The 24,110-nt window shown below is 40.7% G+C and overlaps 1 protein-coding gene across 1 annotated transcript in view; it reads left to right on the forward strand.

Annotated features, from left to right (window-relative positions):
- Window positions 1-22,940, forward strand: part of LOC105837455 (cadherin-related tumor suppressor) — a gene marked incomplete at its 5' end in the record, with an annotated part of 36,868 nt that extends 13,928 nt beyond the window's left edge. Inside the window, 19 exons of the mRNA XM_028194840.1 lie at window positions 240-656; window positions 871-1,203; window positions 1,417-1,594; window positions 5,960-6,140; window positions 6,225-6,478; window positions 7,253-7,683; window positions 7,816-8,160; window positions 8,328-8,657; window positions 10,309-11,433; window positions 11,732-12,850; window positions 13,489-13,767; window positions 14,344-14,623; window positions 15,176-15,480; window positions 15,827-16,092; window positions 16,286-16,729; window positions 17,010-17,382; window positions 17,783-17,998; window positions 18,329-19,316; window positions 19,634-22,940. Coding sequence (XP_028050641.1) covers window positions 240-656; window positions 871-1,203; window positions 1,417-1,594; window positions 5,960-6,140; window positions 6,225-6,478; window positions 7,253-7,683; window positions 7,816-8,160; window positions 8,328-8,657; window positions 10,309-11,433; window positions 11,732-12,850; window positions 13,489-13,767; window positions 14,344-14,623; window positions 15,176-15,480; window positions 15,827-16,092; window positions 16,286-16,729; window positions 17,010-17,382; window positions 17,783-17,998; window positions 18,329-19,316; window positions 19,634-20,718 — 8,949 coding nt within the window. The remainder of the gene's footprint in view (window positions 1-239; window positions 657-870; window positions 1,204-1,416; window positions 1,595-5,959; window positions 6,141-6,224; window positions 6,479-7,252; window positions 7,684-7,815; window positions 8,161-8,327; window positions 8,658-10,308; window positions 11,434-11,731; window positions 12,851-13,488; window positions 13,768-14,343; window positions 14,624-15,175; window positions 15,481-15,826; window positions 16,093-16,285; window positions 16,730-17,009; window positions 17,383-17,782; window positions 17,999-18,328; window positions 19,317-19,633) is intronic.
- Between the last annotated feature and the right edge of the window lie 1,170 nt (window positions 22,941-24,110).

Here is a 24,110-nt window from a genome sequence, read left to right on the forward strand (position 1 = left end):
GTCTAAATGGAAAATTTCGCTACATTACTTCATAAACGTTTTCCCATTAGGGAAAGCTCATGAATGGAAAGCACGTTCAGCACGTGGCCATAGTTAAAATATCAGAAGATTAAAGTAGAAATTAAAAGATTATCATTATTCTCTCATGTACGTTGAAAACCAAAGTCGGCGCTTCCAATTATTCATCTTTGTTTTTAATTTTAAAATGTTTCGCGTTACCCTTTATTCAAATGACACAGGTAACGGTGGTGCTGCTGGACGTGAATGATATGTCACCGGAATTCATCTCGCCCACGAAGACATGGGTAATCGAGAACGCGCCGAGCAACACGTTAGTGATGGCGATAAAGGCTATTGATCGGGACGAGGGTCGGAACGGTTACGTCGAGTACTCGCTGAGGGACGATGATAACCTGCCGTTCACCCTTGGCCCGGTGGACGGACTGTTGCGCGTTTCCGGGCCGTTGGACCGCGAACTAAAGTCCAACTATACCCTGGAAGTCACCGCCAAAGATCGTGGTGAACCGTCAAAATCGTCGTCGGCTGTCATCTCCGTCACGGTGCTCGATGAAAACGACAATTCTCCGGTGTTCGAGCCCAGACAGTACTTCGCTACTATTGCCGAGAACGCCAGCATCGGCGCCAGTGTACATCAGGTCAGCGAGATTGCGATTATGTATATAAAACTATTAGTTGCTGTTTGTTGGAAAATTTAACTTTTATTATTTTGATATTAACCCTCAAACATTACACCTTATTTTAATATATTATATTATAATTAATAATTATATAACTGTTAGTTGGTGGTTTGCTGATTCTCTCTTAATATATTTAAATTAAATCATCGTTCTTTTATCGCTTTGGTCTCAGGTGTCAGCGATGGATCGCGACGAAGGTGCGAACGGCAAAGTGCGGTACAGCATCGTGACGGGAGATGACAATCGGGACTTTACGATCTCGGAGGACGGCGGCGTGATCCGAGTGGCGAAAAACCTAAATTTTGAGCGTAAATCCCGGTACCATCTGACAATTCGCAGCGAGGATTGCGCGGCGGAAGTCGGAAAGATGCCACGCAGTGACACGGCCCAGGTCACCATCACTGTGGTCGACATCAACGACAACGCACCGGTCTTCCTCGATTCGCCCTATCTGGCACCCGTTGTGGAGAACATGGTGCCACCGGATGGCGGTTTTGTGATACAGGTAATATATTGTAGTAAATAAAAGCCTTATATATCCGAATGTTCGAGTTTTGAATGAGAGTTCTTACGAATCAAACCGATTGCACAAGTTTAAAAAAAGAGGACATGTATTTACAGTGATCCAAATGATAGTTTAAAAATTTAGATCTTGATTATAACTCTGTCGTTTGAAATTTTATCTCGAAAACTAAAATTATATGTATGTCTGCCAAAGGTTAAGGCGTACGACGCGGACAATCCACCGTACAACGATCAAGTCAGATACTTCATTAAGGAAGGTGACACTGACCTATTTCGCATAAACGCAAGCACTGGTGACATATCACTCCTTCGACCGTTGGATAGGGAACGCGTGCCCGAATATACGCTTACTCTAGCGGCTATGGATACCGGTAAGTTACTCAACATCTGTTGAACACTGAACATTCCAGCAATATTGCAGCAGCGTCTCAACATCTATGCCACAGCAATATCCAAGTTATATTGCAGCAACGTTGTGACATTTCACACACACTATTATATTATAGGAATGCTGCAATATTACTGGAATTCCTGGGCTAGTTAAATGGTTTAATAGACATACGGTAATTTGTCGGAAGTAAATGTTTATTGCATAGCTACAAAATCATTTGTTGACAGAGAGTCTTGCTTACTCCTTAATTTTTATGTTATTTATATCTATGTAAATTACTTTTTTTAATAAAAATTTCATAAAATGAAACGATTTAGAAAATGTTTATAATTCAAAAAATAATCGGATGTACTATAATAATTAAGTTTAGATCGATACATCAGTGCAACCAAAATAATATAAGTCGCTAAATAAAAAGATAACTAAGGTTATCGCAGTGTAAATTTGTAATTTGTTCATCGACAAAGATTCTTTAAACTATCTTTAGACTACCCTTCTCTTCTTCTTCTCCACTCTGCCTTTCTCTTATACAATGGTGGCTGTGACTGAATAATCCAATCAATTCCCAACGAAGTAGACAAGCCTATTTTCTAGGTTTTTCTTTCTCTTCAAAACATATCATAAATACTCACAAAATTATATTCGTGATCGATTCGTGCTAATTCTTTACGCACCGTAACACGAGCGTCCATCAAACGACGATTCGTTGAAATGTCAATACTGCCACCAGCGAACATTGTCCAGCACATAGACGAGAAACGATAGACGATGTACGCGGTGGGTTTAAGTAATGAGCGGTAATATACAAATTGGATATAAATTTGTGGGTTGTTCGATGAGATTCTTTAAGCGGTGGGCAGTTCCTTCCTCTTAAACCTTCCTTTTTTTCCTCCTCGCTTCCTTTTAGAAGCCGGTAGTCCTCCCCTTCCGCTGTTCTTCATCCCTCCCCCGTTCGCCCCTTCTCCCATCCCGCCCCTGGTCGCGATGGCTCGATGGCCCAATCGGTCCCCGGCAAGGTAGACAAGCCCGCAGAGTTATGACGCGCGATTATGATAATCGGCCTCGAATGCCTTCCTCCCATGTCTGTCTGGCACTGTCCTCTCTACCCCTCCCCCTCTCCCTCCTCTTCATCCTTCTCTGCTGTTTCTCCCTCCGGTTCGACCGCAGGCCTTAGGCCCCCTCCCCCCTCCCCGTTCTCATCGTACTCTTCGTTCCTCACCATCTCGTCTACCGTGTCGTCTCCTCTCTCCTTCTGCCTTCCCGTTCCGCCGGTCGTGAGGGCCGTTCCGCGCGCGTTTCGGAGCCTCGCGACCCTTCTCGGGAGAGAGAGAAAGACAGAAAAAAGAGCCGTGTGTTCCTTTTGGATAGGGCCTGCACTCGCACATTATATTCTACTTTATTCACACACACACACAGACCGCAGAGCGCTGTCATGCGTTCGCGCGTCTCGGGTCACATATTTTTGTCTTTCGTGCGACACACGTCGTCGGGACGATTATGGGGTTTCTCTTGCGACTCCTTCAGTATCTGCCTTCAGCATCATATAAACAGAATGTTCTTCTGTTGAGAAACGCGGCTCGACGATTTGTGTGTCTATGTTTTATGTCTTCATAATTAAAAATCAACTGAAACATGGCAAACTGGCGCTTCAAGAATCATATCTTGACACCTTTCGATAAGGACGTTTACGCGAGATGCCATATGCATATTTCTTACTGTATTCTTTGTCATTTAAGGCTAGCAGTTTCCTTAAAAATCGATATTCCTGATCAATCGAGCTGAAAATCCCGCTCGGCGGAAATCGGCATAACAAGTGAACCTTTTCATTACTGTCATTAGTAAGCAGTAAGCAAATTATTAGCGATTACTCGTTATGCAAAGTGAGGCATCTTTCCTGCCTCTGAATCCCTGGGAACTCGCATTCGTCACGTCATTGTGTGTCATAAATTTTATACCGCTATGTGTCTCTTTTTTATATATTTTTCTATTCTCTTTTACTTTTTAGTTCCATTATTACTATTATATGTTTTATTATTTTTAAATATTTTCTTTCTTAAATTTTTATCGTTCCAAAATGGATTAAATTAATTTCGAAACAAAGAAACCATTTCAATGATTTATTTATGAAATAATGACAAAACTTAAAGAAAATAAGATTTATGTCTGATTATTCACAAACACAGTTATTCAACTTTTATGAAATTTTTCTTCTTACCTTTATTGATTTTATATATACAATATTATTTTTTTCCTTAGAGGAAATTATTGTTTATATTAATTTAGGTTTTTAAAATATATTACCTTCCTAAAATCAGTATTATTTTTTATAAAAAAATTACAATACATAATTCTTAAGAGCTTTTATCTATCTATCGAATAATATATTTTCATACACTTTACGTATATTAATTAATATTATAAATTTATCCTTATTCTTTCTCGTCAAGTGTATTCCCAAGCAAATCAAGGAAGAATCTGCAGCTGCAAGAAAACACGAGACTTTTGACGCAGTCTGTATATCCAATCTGTACTCTTACGGGATATTTACCTAGAACATGATAAATACGGTTTCAGTCTCAGCCTCTCCGTCTCCTTCTCTTCCGCTTTCTCTCTTCTCCTTGTTCCTTCTCTCTCTTATCCCTCGACGGGAACTCTCCGCGTGATTGAACGGTGTACGTCCGTGCAGGCGCGTGGCCCTGGGCTACGCCAACGCTCGCCGTGTACAACACATACATACATACATACATAGATATACGCCGCGTATATACCACGATGCGCAATCAGAGAAATCGGTCCCCTTCTGTTCTCCCTCGACCGGAGAGTAATGGTGCGTTTTAGGCGGCGCAATTAAGCCGCGGCGAGACTTTTCCGCGCGCACTCTAACGTCGTTACTCCGGGTATCCCAATCCGTAAATCATAAGTAGGTAGCACAATGGGCACCGCACTCGAGAAGGCGCGTGTGTCACGTCTAAATTACCCCCGCAGTTTGCCAGTCCATTATTTAAGTCCCGCGCGAACTTCCGCGATCCAGAAAAGTCGCTTTTCCTCACAATCCCAATTATCTCAGTATTCAGCGTGTATCACCCTTTGATTTTTGAAAACGGTCCCCAAGAGAGCACCAATCTAAAATCATTCTAGACAAATGTGACAAGTTAGCTAGGATAGTTCAGGAAGTAAGTAAAAACAATTCTTCGAGGAATTCAAGGAATTCAAGGAATCCAATCGACATTTTTAACAGAGATTTTGTTGAGGAAATTTACAACCATCAACTCTAAATTCCCAAATCATCTGAGAATGGATCGAGAAAATTTTCTATGAACGCAATTAAGTAGTTCCATTCAACCTATATTTATTATTATAAAATTACCCTTTTTAGGGTAAAAAGAATTTTGACCAAAGTTGCATCCATTGCGAAGGATGTAAATAAGTGATGCAGCGAGAAACTACTATAATTGGAAACTTTCAATTAAAAAATTCTTGACTTTGACCTTTAACCCTTTTAGAACTGATTTGACATATTTTGCCTCAATGGAGCTAAAATGCTTAGATTATTGGCAAAAATAAAGTTAAAAAATAGTATGTCGTTTCTGAACACATTTTGCAGACGGATAAAATAAAGATGAACACTGAAAAATTCCGTGAAAAATCTCAATATCAAAATAGATGAAATTATATCAGAGCAGATCTAATTTTATCAATCGGTTTGTAAAATTAGATCTGCTCTGACACAATTTGATGTACAATTTGATCTTTGATAGGAAGATTTTTTCCCGGGATTATAAAGTAGTTTGTTATGCAGTTTGTTATTTATTTAACAACTAAACAGCAATAAAATGAACGATATTAGTAAGCTTTCGGTGCAAATAATGTCCAGTGTCGTTTCGCGCACTTCGTCCTTGTTTCGACTGATTTCGCAAAACAATTCGCAAAGGAGAGACCGAAGGAGCAACGATTCAAAAGTGTATCCCATGGCGGGCACGGGCCAGTTCTAAATCACTTCATGGCGTCTCACGGGCGACGCGGGCCCCACAATAATATTCTGTTAAAATTATGGCCCCGGTTTACCTTCCGTTTGGACCGATTTAAACCGTCATAAACGAGCCGCGAGAGGCGGGCCGTAAATTTAGCGGAATAATCGCACCACTAGCCAACTATACGGTCGCGCGACGTTACGGTTCGCGAGATAGTAATAAAAGCACAGTGAAAAAAATAAATAAATAATTTTTAAAAAAATGGAAAAAAGCGGAGCGCTAGAGCATCGGCGCAATGGCGGTTGTCTTTATGACCGTCCGACAACACGGTTGTAATATCCGCAAACAAGTCTTGCATATCCGCGTGTTCGCAGGCTCGCCGCCTCTCACCGGATCGGGCATCGTCAGGATCGTCGTTCTCGACGTGAACGATCACAGCCCGGAGTTCGCCCGGCAGGGTTACAAGGCCACCGTGGTGGAGAACGCGCCCGCCGGAACTTGGGTCACCAAGCCGCACGCCACGGACAAAGATGAAGGGAACAATGCGAAGATAAGGTAGGCACACGTAAAATCTTACGATAGAGAGTCGAAATACAGTTTTATAGTGTTGGAATAATTTTCGTTATATTTTCAAAACAGATACGCCCTACTTGGGAACACAGAGGATCCGTTTACTGTAGACTCCGAAACGGGCGATGTGTACACCACAATGCCGTTGGACCGCGAGGAAGCTGTCGCCTATTACTTGACTCTGGTAGCCAGGGACTCGAGCCCGACGGAGCCGCGCGCCTCCGCCGTCAATCTGACGATCTACGTGACGGACGTGAACGACAACGCACCCCGCTTTTCTAATCCTCGATACACGGCCTACGTTCCAAGCGGGACTCGACCAGGTAATGAGATCGGCGACAATATTAAAAGCGCGTTAATTAGATGTGTTAATTATACAGTTGGGAAGTTCGTTAGTTAGAGTTACTTCTTATTAGTGATTGTAATTTAACTTTATCCTTTTATATTTATTTTTAACTGTAACTTTACTTAGTTACATTTTTTGTACTTATTTTGAAACTAATATAATTAATTTAATAGTTACAAAGTTATTCATCAACACATAGTCTGCGTTTACTATATAGAATGACGTGACAAATCATTTTCTAGAATTTTTTTCACGAAGTTACGACAGTTTGAATTCGAAAATTTTAGTTGAAAAATGTTGATTCCATAATTTTATAATTTTAAGTGTGTGTATTAATTTAATTTAATTAAAATTTATTTAATATATTTTAAGTTCTTTAAATAACTGTGATTTACTTTACGTATACAAAACAATATAGCATATAACCGAAAGTTTAATAAAATAATTTAGTAACGTTAAAAACGTGAGATTTTTGTATTTAAAATAGCAGTGCATAAACATTACAAGAGTAAATTAACAAATAACTTGTTACTTTTTTAGTAACTATAACGATATATTGTATCGTATTTTTTTTTTTTTAGAATCGGTAACTTGTAACTAATTACATTTTGAGAGAAAAAATTTATTACTTTTCTAAAACTTACGCACTAATCCGATCAAATTATTGTTGAGAGAAAAAATCATCACAGGGAATGTTTCACATTTTGCTAATTAGCTAGCCGCGCTAACCGAAAGTTAATCTTTTTCAAAGGCGACTTTGTCTTCGGCGCGAAAGCGAGCGACAACGACGACGACGAAAACTCGCGGATCGTTTACGAGCTGCATGGCAAGGATGCCAAACAGTTCACCATCGATCACGACAACGGCGTGATTCGCGCTACTCGGGAGTTGATCGGCGACCAGACCACCTATCAGCTGCAGATACAGGCGTCGGACTGCGGCGAGGAGCCCCAGCACGTCACCGCCGACCTGGTGATACACTTGTGGGAGCGGCAGCTGTTCCCCAGCTTCCAGTCGAGCGTTAGCACGCGATTCGTACTGTCTGAGGACGTATCCGAAGGCAAGGTGATCACCAAACTGAGTGCTACCACGCCGAAGAGCGGACCGGCGAGCAAATTGATCTATGGTATAGCCGGCGGAAACGTGGGGGATGCTTTGAGAATCGAAGCTTATACTGGTGAGGTGAGTGAAAGCAATCATTTCGACTCTTTCTCTCTTTCTCTCTTTGGAATTTAGAATTGTCGTTTTGATAATTATTATATCATCATCGTTTAATATTTTGCACATTATTATTATATTATAATTTTTCTTTAGGTCGTGGTAGCCGCTGGCTTTGACTACGAGACGGCACCGCACTATGAAGCCTGGATCGAGGTTCGCGATTCGGATACTCCCGCGCTGCGCAGCGTTCTCCAACTCCTGGTGAACGTCACGGACGCCAACGATAACGCGCCAGTCATGGAGGCGGCCATTTACAACGCGACCGTGATGGAGGAGGAGTACCCGCCGTTGTTTGTCGGCAAGGTGTCCGCGACGGATCGCGACTCTGACGAGAACGGCCAGGTCACTTATCATCTGCTCAATGACTTCTCCGAATCTTTCGTCATTGACAACAGCACCGGTCAGATCGAGACCAATGTCAAATTGGATCGCGAAGAGGTGAGACTATTATAGACAATTACACTCTCGTAACGTTTTTTGTTAATTAATGACAGTATTTAAAGCTAATTATAATTATCTCGAATTAATTCGACTAAGGAAAACCTGAAAACGTCTCATGGGGCAATTAATGACGTTTAATTAAATTAATGTCGGAACTGATTCAGATTGCGTCCTACGAGCTGATCGTGGAAGCGAGAGATCAAGGTCATCCTCGATTGACCGGCACCGCTACGGTACTGGTTACCGTTTTGGACAAGAACGACAACCCGCCGCACTTCACGCGACTGTTCAGCGTCAACGTGACGGAGAACGCGGAGATTGGCACGTTTGTAATACGCATCACCAGCAGCGACTTGGACATCGGTTCGAATGCGAACGTCAGTTACAGCTTTACTGACAACCCGGGAAAGAAATTTTCCATCGATGCCCTCAGCGGAAACGTAACCGTGGCTGGACAGCTCGACAGAGAGGAGCAGGACGAGTATCTACTGAAGGTGAGATATTTGATCTTTAATATCATATACTGACAATGACTTGTAACGCCTTCCATGAAAGAAATTGAAACACTTAAACTCGCGAGAAATAATACAAAAGTTTAAAGGCAAGTAAACGGTAAAGTTTTGAAAGAGATTCAAATCTTTTGTATAATAAATGTAGAGATGCATTTAGATATAAAAAAGGGAGAAATAAGAGAGAAATAACATTTAATAGATATTACCATTTATATAAGTTATCTCCTGAAATAGTGCAGTTGTAATTTCATTAAACCATAAAAATGTAATATTCTTTTTTGCTTACTAGAACAACACAGGCGCGCGCTACGCGCGCTATTTAGTTTTTTACTTTTTAAAAATAACAATTGCAATAATAATTATATAAATAAATAATTATATACAAAAAGAAAGGAAAAAGAAATAGAGAGAGAGAGAGAGAGAGAGAGAGAGAGAGAGAGAGAGAGAGAGAGAGAGAGAGCATACTTACATACATTAATTTATTATCTAATTTTCTTTTTTCTTTAAAAATATTATACACATAAAAAAAGAAAAAAAGGAATACAATATACACAACATACATAAATCTTCTTTAAAGTAATATGATATTGACACTGAAATGTAACGAAATGTTGTCAGCTCTGATTCTTCTTTTTCTTGTTTTTTTTTTCTTTAATTAGCATTAGAAATTGACGACATAGTTTGAAAAATAAAATTACAATTGTTAATAAATTATTTGACATTATAATACTTTGACATTATATGTGTATCTTTCCATATAAAATGAGATCAACATCTTTTGCAAAAATCAATACAGAAAACTAACTTTCGAAAATCTTTTGTTCGAGTAAGATACTTCACAATGTACAAAAAAAGTTACAATTGTTAATAAATTATTAAGTACTTTGACATTACATGTATCTTTCTATAAAAAATAAGATCAACATTTTTTGGAACTTTATGTACATTAATTAATTAACTATTATTGCTAGTTATAAAATAATATTGTGATATATGCATGCACACGTACGCGTGCACATATAGAAATTAATAAATTTAAAAAATAATCAATAGAGAAAACTAACTTTCGAAAATCTTTCGTTTGAGTAAAATACTCCACAATGTACACACGCATGGATGCACGCACTTTTCTCCCCCCTCCTCTCTCTCTCTCTCTTTCTCCGTCTCTCCCGGTCTCTCCCCGTCTCTCCCCATCTCTCCCCGTCTCTCTCCGTCTCTCCCTGTCTCTCCCCGTCTCTCCCCGTCTCTCCCCGTCTCTCCCCGTCTCTCTCGGTCTCTCCCGGTCTCTCCCAGTCTCTCCCCGTCTCTCCCGGTCTCTCCCCGTCTCTCCTCGTCTCTTCCGGTCTCTCCCGTCTCTTTCCATCTCTCCCGGTCTCTCCCCGTCTCTCCCCGTCTCTCTCGGTCTCTCCCGGTATAGATAACCATTTATACAAATTTGACAGCTGTTAAAATTCAATCGCAATGATTACTCTCGCAACACGAAGCAACGAGAGAACCAATCAGCATCGCGGAAAAGCGACAACAATACTTTGAGAGATGCGAGTATTGATGCCATGCCCTTTTTTAGAAAGGATTATATCAAGATAAAAACTGTTTTCTCTCTTCTTCTTCTATTATGAATTTCTATTTGTAGGTCATAGCAGAGGACCGCGCATGGCGAGCGGAGACTCCTCTGACGATCACCATTCAGGACCAGAACGACAACGCGCCCGAGTTTGACCAGAGCACCTATCACTTTCATTTCCTCGAGCTTCAGCCGCAAGTGACGCACGTCGGCACAGTCACGGCCACCGATCGCGACAAACAGGGACCGAACTCCGTCATATCCTACAGTCTTCTGCAACCGTCCGATCTCTTCACGGTCGACCCGGCGACCGGCGACGTCTTCAGCAAGCGTACCTTACGCTACAAGCATACACATCGGCCGTCCTCGGAGAATCCGGAGAATCTGTACTCGCTGACGGTGGTCGCGACTGACAACGGCAAGCCGCCAATGTCCTCGAGGAAGGTGGTGCACGTGAGCGTGGTAGACGCTAATAACAACGCGCCCCGCTTTGAGCAGAGGTCCTATCTGTCGCCGGTGCCGAAGAACGCGGGAGGCAGGCGGATTATTCAGCTGATCGCCCGTGATGACGCCGACTTCGGCGTGAACGCGGAGGTCAGTTATTCGTTGGAGAACGTGAACGGCACCGGCACCAATGTGTTCTCCATCGAGAAGGAAACCGGCTGGATCTTTATGCGCTCGGGCGTCGGCGGCATCCCCGTCGACACGGTGTTTCTGCTGAGAGCGCGAGCCACCGACAAAGGCGTGCCACCGCAGATGGACGAGACCATCGTGACTCTCGTGATCTCCGGTGAGAACCGGCACGCGCCTACCTTCGCCGTCGACAGTTACCAGGTCAGGGTGCCGGAAAACGAGCCTGTCAACACCACGATTCTGACGATGAGCGCTGTGGATGACGACAAAGGGCCCAACGGCATGATTCGCTACAGAATCTCGGCTGGCAACGAGGGGAACGAGTTCTTCATCAACTCCACCACCGGCGCGATCACCATATTGAAGCTTCTCGATTACGATCTGGTGCAGGAGTATCGGTTAAACATCACCGCGACGGATTTGGGATTCGAGCCGAAGCAAGCGGTAGCCACTTTAACTGTCAATGTGTCCGACGTCAACGATAACCCTCCGACATTCAACCAGAGCGTCTACGACGCATATCTGCCGGAAAATTCGCCGTCTGATACTTTCGTTTACAAGGTACGCTTGTCGTTTTGGAATTTCTAAATCTGGTTTATATTCACTCTGGTTTATACTTTTCTGGCATTTGGTTCTTTCCGCGTGGAAGTTTATTTAGACATCCTATATTTAGTACTGGTTCCTTAGTACATAAACTTGTTATCTCAAAAAGTTCTACAGTTTCCTCATTTGTTGAAGAATCAATTAATAATTTTAAATCTATGCTTTTTCGCGTTTACATTAATATTCATTATATTTTTTTAATAAATTGATCGAAATTTGTCGCAATTTATTTTACATTTTCTTCATGAAATTCCAGGTGGTTGCACAAGACGTTGACTCGCCCAAGTATGCTGTAGTGCAGTACGAAATTCTGGGCGGCACCGGAAAGAATCACTTTCGTATTCGTGGGGATACCGGTGAGATCATATCGGACGCCAGTTTTGATTACGAAGAGAAGACTAACGAGTACACCCTCGACATCGTCGCGTCTAATCCGGATTCGAGCCCGCAGATGGTCGGTTTTACGACCGTGTTAGTGCACATCACCGGCGTGAACGAGTACTATCCCCATTTCATTCAGCCCGTATTTCACATGGACGTGTCAGAAAGTGCCGAGGTGGGCACGTCGGTCGGCGCGGTCCAAGCGACCGATCAGGACTCAGGCGAGGACGGTCGCGTGTACTACCTGTTCGTAGGCTCGTCCAACGACCGCGGCTTCTCGATCAGCTCGGACACCGGCGTCATTCGGGTGTCGCGTCAGCTCGACCGTGAGACACAGAATCGCGTGGTGCTGACGGTGATGGCGAAGAACGGCGGCGGCATACGCGGCAATGACACCGACGAGGCGCAAGTAATCGTCTCCATTCAGGACGGCAATGATCCGCCCGAGTTCCTGCAGAGCGCCTACAACGCTAGCGTGTCGGAGGGCGCCGTCCACGGCACCCGCGTGCTCACGGTCCGCGCGATCGACAAGGACATCAAGCCGCAGAACAACCAATTCTCGTATTCCATCATCAGCGGCAATCTCGGCCAGGCCTTTAAGATCGATCCGCAGACCGGCGACGTCGAAACGGCGAAGCTGCTGGATCGCGAGACTTTGCCTATGTACGATCTGACGATCGGCGCGATTGATACCGGCTCGCCGCCACAAACTGGCACGGCTATGGTGCACATCGAGCTGCTGGACGTAAATGATAACGGCCCGGTCTTCGATCCGCCGGAAATAATCGGGTACGTCAGCGAGAACGAACCGGCGGGTACCAGCATCATGACCCTGAGCGCGACCGACCCCGATCTGCCGCCCAATGGTGCGCCATTCACCTACAGATTGATCGGAGGAAAACAGAGTGACTTGGTGACTTTGGATAAGCATTCGGGAGTACTAAGGACTGCCAGAAGTCTCGATAGAGAAACGATGTCACAACTAGATCTCATGGTTTGTATTTAAATATATAATTTGTGTAATAAAAGTAATTTTTTATTCTAGTGTTTTATTTTTTATAGGAAAGAAGTTAATCCTTAGAAAATTTTTTAAATCGCTACACGCGCACATAAAAAGAATAGTTTTATTAATATTTCTAAAATAATTTATCTGAATATATACCCGACAATAATTCTTTATTAATAAATAAAATAATTATATAGAACGCTCAAATTGCTTGCTAGAGTAGTAAAACTTTTTGCAGCGTTGTTAATTATGTTAGTTATGTCTTTCATAATTATTTTAATACTCTAACAAAATTATTTTCAGATCTACAGCTATAGCTAAACTTTTAGATACTTTAACAAAAAAATTCTTTCCGTGTACGAAATTATTCAAACACACATTTCATTTCTTAAATTTCTATACAACTAATAAAAAGTTTAAATTAAGACTTCTATAACTTCTGGTGATGTGTTTCAGAAAAGATTTTGAATGTAAAAACAGAGATTATTAAATTTTAATTAAAAAAATTTTGACAAAGGTCTTGAAGCGCTATTTAAAATTGCTGAAAAGAGATAACAGAAAATTTTCAAAATTTTTTCATTCAAATAAAGTCTTGAATAAGTTTAAAAAAATGTACTTTTGTGTAGGTTGAAGTGGAGGACTCGGGTATACCACGAATGAAGAGCGAGCATACCATCGTCGTGATCGTCACTGATCAGAACGACAGCCCGTCCACGCCGAGGTCGGTGCACGTAATTGTGCATTCGTTCAACGGCAAGACACCATTGGGAAAGATCGCCGACGTGCATCCGAATGATCCGGATGTCACCGGGACTTTCTCGTGCAAGATTCTTCAAGGTTCAAGTTTGGGCGCGCTCACCATCCCCACTGCTTGCGATCTTCACACCAACAAGATTACATCAGGCATGTTCACACATCAATCCCAATTTAAATTTTTAACTTTTGAAAAGTAACAAATCGATTTGTTAATAAACATTTCGTATTCCCATATAGCACAAAATACAATGCAAAAATGCAAATTTTGCACTGTTTTATCAAGAATATTTTTATTATTTAATCATAACTTTTACGAGTTAAGAAAAAAAGAGAGATGAAATAAAAACTAACAATATCTTAAAACGGAGAATTCGAATTATTTATTTATTTATTATTATCAAATATTATTCTAATCTATTATTATTGAAACCATTACATTGTACTCTTTAAATGACTATTATATTATTAAAATAAATACATAATATTTCATTCAAAATTCAAGATTATCAAATTCTTTAAAAAAGACTAAATTATATATAAACAAAAAGATTTTTGCTTATATATAGGAAACAATAAATTTAAATTAAATGTAATATATTAGTTTTTATTTAATACTAATATTTTTTTAATTACTCTGCCATAGCCGAGGGTTTATATTAATTTATTCTTGATAGAATCCTATGCAGGCGTTTTTATTGATATGTTGATTTTTTGTACTTGCAGACGTCGGCTATTCTTTGGTTATCTCCGGTAATGACGGGCGACATCCAGATGTAATATCCAAGGTTACTGTCGAGTTCCAGATCTTCTCGAACGCCACTATCGAGAACAGCGTCACTTTGCAAATTTTCAAATTGACCGCTAACAATTTCCTCAATCAATACTACCGGGCTCTCCTGGATCTCCTGCAGGAGAAAATCAATGTCGGCGATGCACTCATCATTTTCAGCATCGGTGAAAACGGACCGGACTTGAACATTCACATGGTATTGGGATCTCCGCAAGGTAAGTTAAAAACATATTACAAATGGATATGTTCAGTTGTACAGATATGTACATCCACAAATTTAGCATTGGTATTAAATAAACATAAATTATATTTAAAACATTATAGGATATAAAATTAACAAAAAATTATTTTAAAGTAGAGGCATTCTAAGCTTTATAATGTTTTTTTTAAAAAAGTTTTATTAAATATGATTTTTCTCGCAATGATATCAATTTCTTGCGTAAAAATTAATTTCTTATAAAATCCTTTCTAACTTTGAAATTAATTTATGAGAAAAAAAGAAAAGAAAGGTGTTTGCTATAATGCATTTAACTTGCATAAATTTTTTGAAAAATTTTTAAAGCTTTTTTTATTTCTTATGAGATGTGAGAAAATCGGAAAGGCTTCCAAATTTAAATTTTACATGATAGTATATATGTATGTATCATTTATGTTATTTATATTTATTATTCCAATTTAATATATGTATTACATCATTATTGTCATATATACTTACATTAAGAAATGATAATACAATTTGGATAATATTTTTTATTCATTTTCTTCAGGATATCGAACAAGGTACGAAGTGACTGATCTGCTGATGCGCAATCGAGATCAAATTCAAACGCTACTCGAAGGTAATCCGTTTATCATCGGCTATTCTCCGTGCAAACACATATCATGCGAAAACGGAGGCAGCTGCAGCGACCGACTGGCCATATACGACGACGCCAGGATCACTGACAGCCAGGCACTGATCCTGACGTCGCCCAAGATGCTGCACGAGATGGCTTGCAAGTGTCGGGACGGCTTCACCGGGGACAGATGCGAAAAGAGGCAAGATCCGTGTTCTCCGAATCCCTGCTTACTGGTAAGTATTTATAAAAAAAATATTCTGCAAACAAAACGTGAAACGAAGTTTAACATATGTCAGATGAAAATATGTATAATGAATACTACCGATATTACAACCACATATAATTCGTATAATTTTTATGTGTCTAACTGTAATTTATAACGTCAGCAAGCGAAACACGAACTAAGATATCTATTTTTATTCACAGACGAATTTTAAATCTAATAGAGTGAAAAATTGTTTCAGAGATTGCACAATTTTTACCCTTTTAGAATAACGTTTTATTCTACAAGATTCAGAGTACGGTAGATATACGTATAATTTAAATTATAAAATATAATATTATATTCTAAATTTTTAGGGAGGACAATGTCGACGTTTGGGTTACGATTTTCAATGCACTTGCCCCGTCGATCGCGACGGCAAGATGTGCGAGCTCGAGAGAGGTGACGTGTGCGCCAGCAATCCGTGTCGAAACGGCGGATCATGCAGAAAAAGCCCAGACAGCTTCAGCTTCTTCTGCCTCTGCCGGGCTGGCTACAGAGGAAATCATTGTGAGGCGGTCACCGATTCCTGTCGACCGAATCCTTGCCTACACGGTGGCTTATGCGTGGGAGAAAAGCCTGGGTTCGTTGAGCCTTTAATTGTGACTTTGAATTCAACTATGAGCTATTTAATTGCTTCCCAGTAAACACCAACTGTTAATTATAATTTTTTATTTAACAATATAATAGTTACACAGCTTTATTAGTGTTTGCTGAATTAAAAATCAAGTGATTGATACGAAAATAAAGTAATATTTTTTTGTTGCTCGCCACAGATATCGGTGTAGCTGTCCCGAGGGTCGTTACGGCCGGCACTGTGAACGCTCGACCTTCGGTTTCGACGAGTTGTCGTACATGACGTTCCCGGCGATGGATTCCAACACGAACGACATCACCATCGTGTTCGCCACTACGAAGTTGGACGCGTTGCTGCTGTACAATTACGCGTCGCAGACGGGCGGTCGCTCGGACTTTGTCGTGCTGGAGCTGATTGGCGGTCGAGTAGTCTTCTCGTACGGCGGTGCCAGAAGCGCGATCACTACCGTCACCATCAAAACGGAGCGGCCGGTGTCGGACGGTGAATGGCACAAAGTCACCGCCACCAGGAACGGCAGAGTTATCTCGCTCAGCGTATCTACCTGCAGAGAACACGGCGACGTCTGCGACGATTGCAGACCCGGCGATAGTACCTGCTACGCAGACGACGTAGGCCCGACTGGGTAGGTGTTCTATTAATTTTTGTTATTGTTGAAAATTAACTTTTTAAGGTTTTCCAAACTTTTAAACATTTTATTATTAAAATTCATACAACATTGTCGTGCACATAACTGTGAAAAATTTATTTTAATTTTTGAAAAAATGTATGCTTACATGGAGATAACGCTTTTAAATTATTTTGTATTTATTTTATCGTTGTTCAACATTTATCATAGTTAAAAATGCTCTTGGCTGTAGATCAGAAAATTTGGAATTGCGCGCTAATATTCGATATACTTGCAGGACATTAAATTTCAATAATAATCCTCTTCTACTGGGCGGCTTGGAGAATGGCGATCCTGTGCTGGAACGTCCGGGTCAAGTGCATTCGGACGATTTCGTAGGCTGCATACATTCGGTGTCGATAAACGGCCGGGCCTTGAATCTAACGAATCCACTCGCGTCTCGTGGCGTGAAGTCTACGTGCGTCAGATCGCAGCGAAATCCTTGCCTGAAAGATGAAAAAGATACTACTGCATCCGTTTGCGGCATGAACGCCCGATGTTATGACAAGTGGCACCAGGTGATGTGTCAATGCGGATCCTTAATAGCGCCCAATTGCCACGGCGCTCTGAAACCTGTCACGCTGAGTGAGGGAGGATTTATCGAGTTTAAGGTGAAAATAAGTAAACTATTGATTTTATATGTACTTTACAATCACTGGACTGTTAAGCACTGTTGTTAGTGCTTTTAATATTTAAAATAAGTATAAAATCACTGGTCAATAATTTTGCTAATATTAAAATACTGTCACATAGAAAAAACAGTTTTATTGAAATGTGTAAAAGATATCATAAAAATATGAAAATGATTTATTAAATTATCAAAATTACTCTGTAAGATACTTAAACATGAAGATAATGAGAATAGTTTTAATAGTGTAGCAAATATTTTGAATGTCCTACACAATTATTGCTAGTCCAATCAAATTATCTTTAGATTTGTATTTGAAAATTATACATAACTAAATATTTATGAATAGTTTTTAATTGGCTATATTGCCATTGCTTGTGTAGATTTCAGAGAAACACAGAAGGATGCAATTGTTGGAGTATTTTTACGGTGGTTCAACAATATGGCGCACGAATCGCATTAAGCGCGGTCTTATCGAAGACATGAGCTTCATAACGAATCCTTCTCCCTTGAAGACAATCGGCTTGATGTTCAGAACCGTGAAGCCCGATGGCATTTTGATATACGCCGCAACAAATAAACATTTTACATCCATAGAGGTAAGATACGTTTTGTCTCTTATTTTCATTTAACATTCACAGTCATTTAACAAATATGAAAATTATTTGTTTTAAAAATAGTTAATTCTCTTCTCTTTTTTAAGAATATTTTAACTTTATACATTATCAAAAAGAATATCATAATGACAGTATTAATCATATTTTAGAGTAACCATAAATTAAATGCATTCTGAAAAACATCAATTTTTTTTCTGTAACTATTGATTTTTACCTCACAAATAAATAAATAAATAATGGATAAAACAAATAGATAATAGATAAATAGATTCCATTTTGCGATCTAATTTAACGTGATAAATTGTATTTCAGCTTCACAACGGTCAGCTGATTTACATGTCCCTGCTCGGATCACCAGTAAACATGTCGATCAACATTGAAGGTGGTCTCGCCGATGGACGTTGGCATAATCTGACACTCCATGCCTACGCCAGAGGATTAAGACTGTTGGTCGATGGTACCTTAACAGGCGATGAGTTGGACTTGGCGGGGGTTCACGATTTTCTTGATCCGTACTTGTCTATCTTGTCGATTGGCGGTGTCAGTCAGGACCTGTATTACACTCACAGCGCTAGATCTAGAAGTTTCGAAGGTTGTCTGGCCAACTTTACTGTCAACAATGAAGTGCAACCATTCAATGGCTCCGGTACTATCTTTAAAGATGTGTTCTATCATGGCAAAGTGAGCACCGGATGCAGAGGACCGATTGGTATCGGCGCGGCCACAGCCGCGGACCCTCTCAGTATTGGCATCACTCTGGTCATCGTCTTCTTCGTTATCCTGTTAATTGCCATTCTGGTGAGCTTCATAGTGTTCCGATTGCGTCGGCAGAATAAGGAGAAGTCGGCAACGTCGGTCGTCAACAAGAACACCAACGCCATCATGACCGGAAATCCTCTGGTCGGTCCCGGAAATGACAATCTCATGTCCCGTCATGAGAACACGTACATCTCTGACACGTCTGACCTGCGCGGCGTCGGCCACATGGGTCCCGAGCTAATCTCGAAGAAGTATAAGGAACGCGAGATCAACGCTACCGCTGAGCACCGACCGCAACGACCAGACATCATCGAGCGGGAGGTCACCAAGTCGCCTCCCATTCGCGACGAGCATCCTCCTTTGCCGCCGCCAACCCAAACCTCCCTCCATTCGCACGAACATAACCCGGAACCCGATATCCCCGAACACTACGACTTGGAGAACGCCAGTTCCATCGCGCCCAGCGATATCGATATTGTATATCATTACAAGGGTTATCGTGACGGTATGAGGAAGTACAAGGCCACTCCTCCTCCTATAGGTAAGGGAAGACTAATATTTTGTTAGTGAGAAAAAACTCTTTAAACGTTAAATCTTACATGCGGAAAAAGGAATAATTTTGTTAAAGATCTCAGCAAATATCAACTAAAAGTTTGTACCTGTTATATGATTATTAATTATAATTTTCTACTCAACAATATAACTGTTATAAGTTATATTACTGATTGTAAATTATAACTGATACTCTTATAACAATTAAATTATATAACTTTTAATTGAGATTTGTTGGAATAATTAAAAGATGTACATACGTATGTAAAATAATTTAATTAACTTAAATAAAAATGACTTGCACAGGTAATTATGGCAACCATCACAAGCACACGGGACAACAACATCGCCATACCGGACCCTTTCCACCGCGAACTATGCCACCACCTAACGTGAACCAGCCACCTGGTCCGGCACCCAAATTGCTTCAAAGCACCCCTCTGGCAAGATTATCTCCCAGCAGTGAGCTGTCCGCGCAACAACCGCGGATTCTCACGCTGCACGACATCAGCGGGAAGCCGCTGCAGAGCGCGCTGCTGGCCACGACGTCCTCGTCTGGCGGTGTCGGCAAGGACGCGCTGAATTCCAACAGCGAGAGGAGCTTAAACTCCCCCATCATGAGTCAACTGTCAGGCTCCACTGCGAGCAGAAAGGCGCCACAGTCCAACAATGAGAACTCGGTGAATAACGTATCGTCAGGTCCGATGGGTCTTACGGCGGAGGAGATCGAACGGCTTAATTCCCGTCCGAGAACGTCCAGCTTGGTCTCTACCCTGGACGCCGTGAGCTCCTCCAGCGAGGCCAGGGGTCCGCCCGCACACGGGCCCCTGCATCACCATCGACGTCACACACCCCCCGTGGAGAGGCTCGAGCGACGGAATTCGTCAACCACCGACGAGAGCGGCAATGACAGTTTTACGTGCTCGGAGATCGAATACGACAACGGATCGTTGGTAGGTGACAAACGATCCGACGACCTGTTCGCCAAGCAGGACGACGAGAGGAGCAGCCCGCAGGGGAGGAGCAACGTCGAGTCGTCGCAGTCGACGAAACCGCCGCTGCCGCCGAACGTCGGTAACTACGACGGCTTCGACAGTTCATTTCGCGGATCCCTCAGCACCCTCGTCGCCTCGGACGACGATCTGTCGACTCACATGGGCGGCCTACTCTATGGCAATCACACCAGCAACGGTTCGCCCACTGCCACCACCACTACCACCGCTGCCGCCGCCGCCGAGGACGCTCTCAGCTGGGACTACCTGCTCAACTGGGGGCCCAATTTCGAGAGCCTCGTCGGCGTGTTCATTGACATCGCCGAGCTACCGGACAGCACCAGTCGAGTACCCAGATTACCAGCGAATATTCCCAAACCCTCCGAGGAATACGTGTGAAACTGAATCCTCGGTTCATGACAACGCCGGGACAATTTAGTGAACAATAGTAGTAGGTTTAGTGACCGTAAGAATTATTTTGGAGAAACTGCAGAGACTCGCCCTTAGGAGACGTGCGAGATCCGCTTAGGAATGTTATCGAATTTTGTTTTGCTGCCCGAATTATTTAGCTTGATTAGTCGAACGTTTGTAAATCGATAAATTATAGCGATATGTCCAGTCTCGCGGGCTTGGACGATCGATTGATCGTGGTGGTTTTGAATCGCAAGAACACATTTGAAAAAAGTGTCGCGGAAAGTCGTTGCAACGTTTAAGGATTGCAGCGAGAGGGTACAACGCGTCGAACGCGTGATCATCTTGCCATAATAGTTCATTGTGTAACAAGTGTGGATATTCTGCTTTTCTAGCACGAGAGAGAGAAAACCGATCCGCACGTGTTGCACACCGTTTTTTATTGCCAGTGCGTCAAAGTGTGGCCACTTTTGACATACTGATGCTAATAAAAAATATAAAGAGAAACGACTCGTCCATATTTCTCCTATCGCGTACAGGAGAGACTCGTTGTTTTCTATATCATACTCCTTATCTCGCAATTTTTTTTTTTTTTTTGTAAATATCGAATGACACGTCTAATCAAAATGCTCGCTCGCGCGCAGTGCGCAATATCTCTCGATTAAACGATCGGTCGAACTGCAAAAGTTCTCTTACGACATAATATTACGTATTATAAATCGAAGAGTTACGCATATAAAGTCATTTATAATATTAACATTGACATAATCGATGTTAATATTACGAGTAGTATTAACAGTATTGAATGCCGATACGTTAAATTTGCACGTTTCGAATGACCGCGCGGGATATTAAAATTCGAAATGTAACACGCGAGATTACGAATGCCATTTTTTTAATTAGGGCGATTTATCCGCACTGCTAGCGAGACGGTGAGATGTGCGACTGAGCATCGAGGCAGTCCAATTATTTGTTAACTAGCGACTTGTGTATACATATATCCTAAGCTGTCGTGCCAGATACACTCGATGCGATCGCACATAATAATTATTGCTTGAATGGCTAAATAGCACATAGACACTCACTTCATAATTTTTAATAGTCTAATCAAAGAACTCAAAAGAGACTATGGAAGAGATTTTTGGAATATTCAGCTGCAGCATTTTTAAAAATAATTTAATTTATAGTACGATATTTAATTATATTGTACTTTACGCATGAATTGGATTTTTATCTTTTGTACGCGAAAATTTTCAACAGTGAATGAAAAATTAAGCTACGATAAAAATATTAGTGAGTACAACTGTGATTTATGATGGAATTACAATTTCAGTAAGAAAAAATGCTGCTTTCCAATTGACTTTGAATTTTGATGCTGCAACATACAAAATTGATTCTTAGTATCTTTTTTTTTCGTGGCGATGAAATCATTATAAAAATCGTCAAATCCATCGTCTTATAAATCAGAATTAAATACATCGAAATTTTAGATTGGTTAAAATGTAATACTGATTGAATTATAATATAAGATCTACATTTATATCTTATATTAATTAACTTTATTTAAAAAATTCCAAAATAATTCAAACAGCTATTATTTTATTAAACTTTCTTTTTATTTAAGTGACGTATTGTCTATGGCATTCAGCCATTCGATCGAAAAAAACCATGGCGTTTTGTATAAAGGAATGCTTGCCAAGAGAAGGGAGAGAGTTTGTCTTCCCACGTTATAAACAACAGCCACTTCGCTTTGCTATTGCCTGGCAGTGCGAAGATAACGGAACGTCGCTGATGAACGGGATTATCGTGCCGTCGTGAAACACTATGCGGATAGCGTGATTCGCGGGCGTGTCAAATTCGTGCTCAATTCGCGTTTGTTAGAGGGACCTGTTTGTTAGAAGGGAATAACGGAGCCGTCGTAAGCGTTCCTGAGAGCGGCCTGCCGCTTGTGGCAGACCGCAAGACTGATTTTCTCCTCTCTCCAAACGACGTTTCGCGATCGCGAGAAGCGAGAGCGAAGCTTCTCGGCGATCGCCTTAAGCGCGTTTACGTTGTAAATTACGAGATATCTGTCCTCGGCCTGATTTCATCCTGTAAATAGAATCACGCGTGTGAGCTGTACAAAAGTGCGAATGCGTGCGCGAGTGCCAGAGAGAGTGCATGCCAACTCTATCATCATCGATCGTAAAATAAACGACAGATTTGTAAAAGCTGCTGCATTTTTATTTATTTTCTCCTTCTCCCCCTTTTCAGATTTTTACGTGAAATGATGGAGAAAAGTTTTTTGATATTATACACAAACTTCGCGAAGTAGCAATAGCGCCTTACATATTTACGAATACAAAATAATCATTATTTTCCGTTCCTTGTATCGTATAATTTTTACATTTAATATTAATAACAGCTTTGGCGAAGAGTATTAAGCATCTATATTTTCTTTATTTATTTGAAATTCTTTTAACTGTATTTTTTATTAGTATTAATGTTACACATAAATTTAAAAGATTCCTGAAACAAAAGTTAATTCACACTCTAATTTCTGTTAAAATTTTTTTAATTAAAAAATATATATAAACATATAAGGTGCCTGATACTTTTAGCTAAAATTTTTATCTGTATTCACGAAGATGGAATTAAGAGGGAAGTTTAATTACTTTAAATCCAAATCGATTTCGATGAATTTAACTTAATTCAGAGCGATAAATAAATTACTTTGGAGATGTCTGAAAAAAGGTCACTATCTACATCGATAAGTCGCAATCGCGTCTATTTCGTTCTTCATCTCTCATATATGTTCCGATACTTTTGTCAGGACGGTCAAAACCGATCGATATCATCACGTCAAATTACTTACTAATTATTTTTTTACTATACATCTATTATCATTTATTATTACCTATTAATTTAAAACCGAATTTTCACTCTGAGTTTTTTTTTTTTTTTTGAGGTGGCGAAAGTCTCGCCGGCCTCTTGGCTCATCGAGTTACCGGAATCCGATATCAATCGGTTATAATGTACAGATAATGATATCTCCACTTCCGTCATACCATGACGAGCTCCTGAATAGCGCCTACGCAAACGTCAGTTTGATCGCCGACAAGACCTGGACCTTCGATCCCAAGGATTCTTTCCGAAAGTTAAATCACTCCCTCTGGATTCAAGTGAGACGCGTTACAGATACTTACTGCATAAATATTCAAAGTACCAAACATTTTACATATATGTTTATATATTCTGAAACATTTTTTTACACAGAAAGAAATATTAATATTGAATTAAAACTATAATTCTATTTAGCGATGATTATTTTACATATAAGCAAGAAATTATAATTTTTATTTATTATATAATTTAACTTTTTTCTTTTACTTGTATGATTT

Source organism: Monomorium pharaonis, chromosome 3 (assembly GCF_013373865.1).
Source record: "Monomorium pharaonis isolate MP-MQ-018 chromosome 3, ASM1337386v2, whole genome shotgun sequence".
NCBI lineage: Eukaryota > Metazoa > Arthropoda > Insecta > Hymenoptera > Formicidae > Monomorium > Monomorium pharaonis.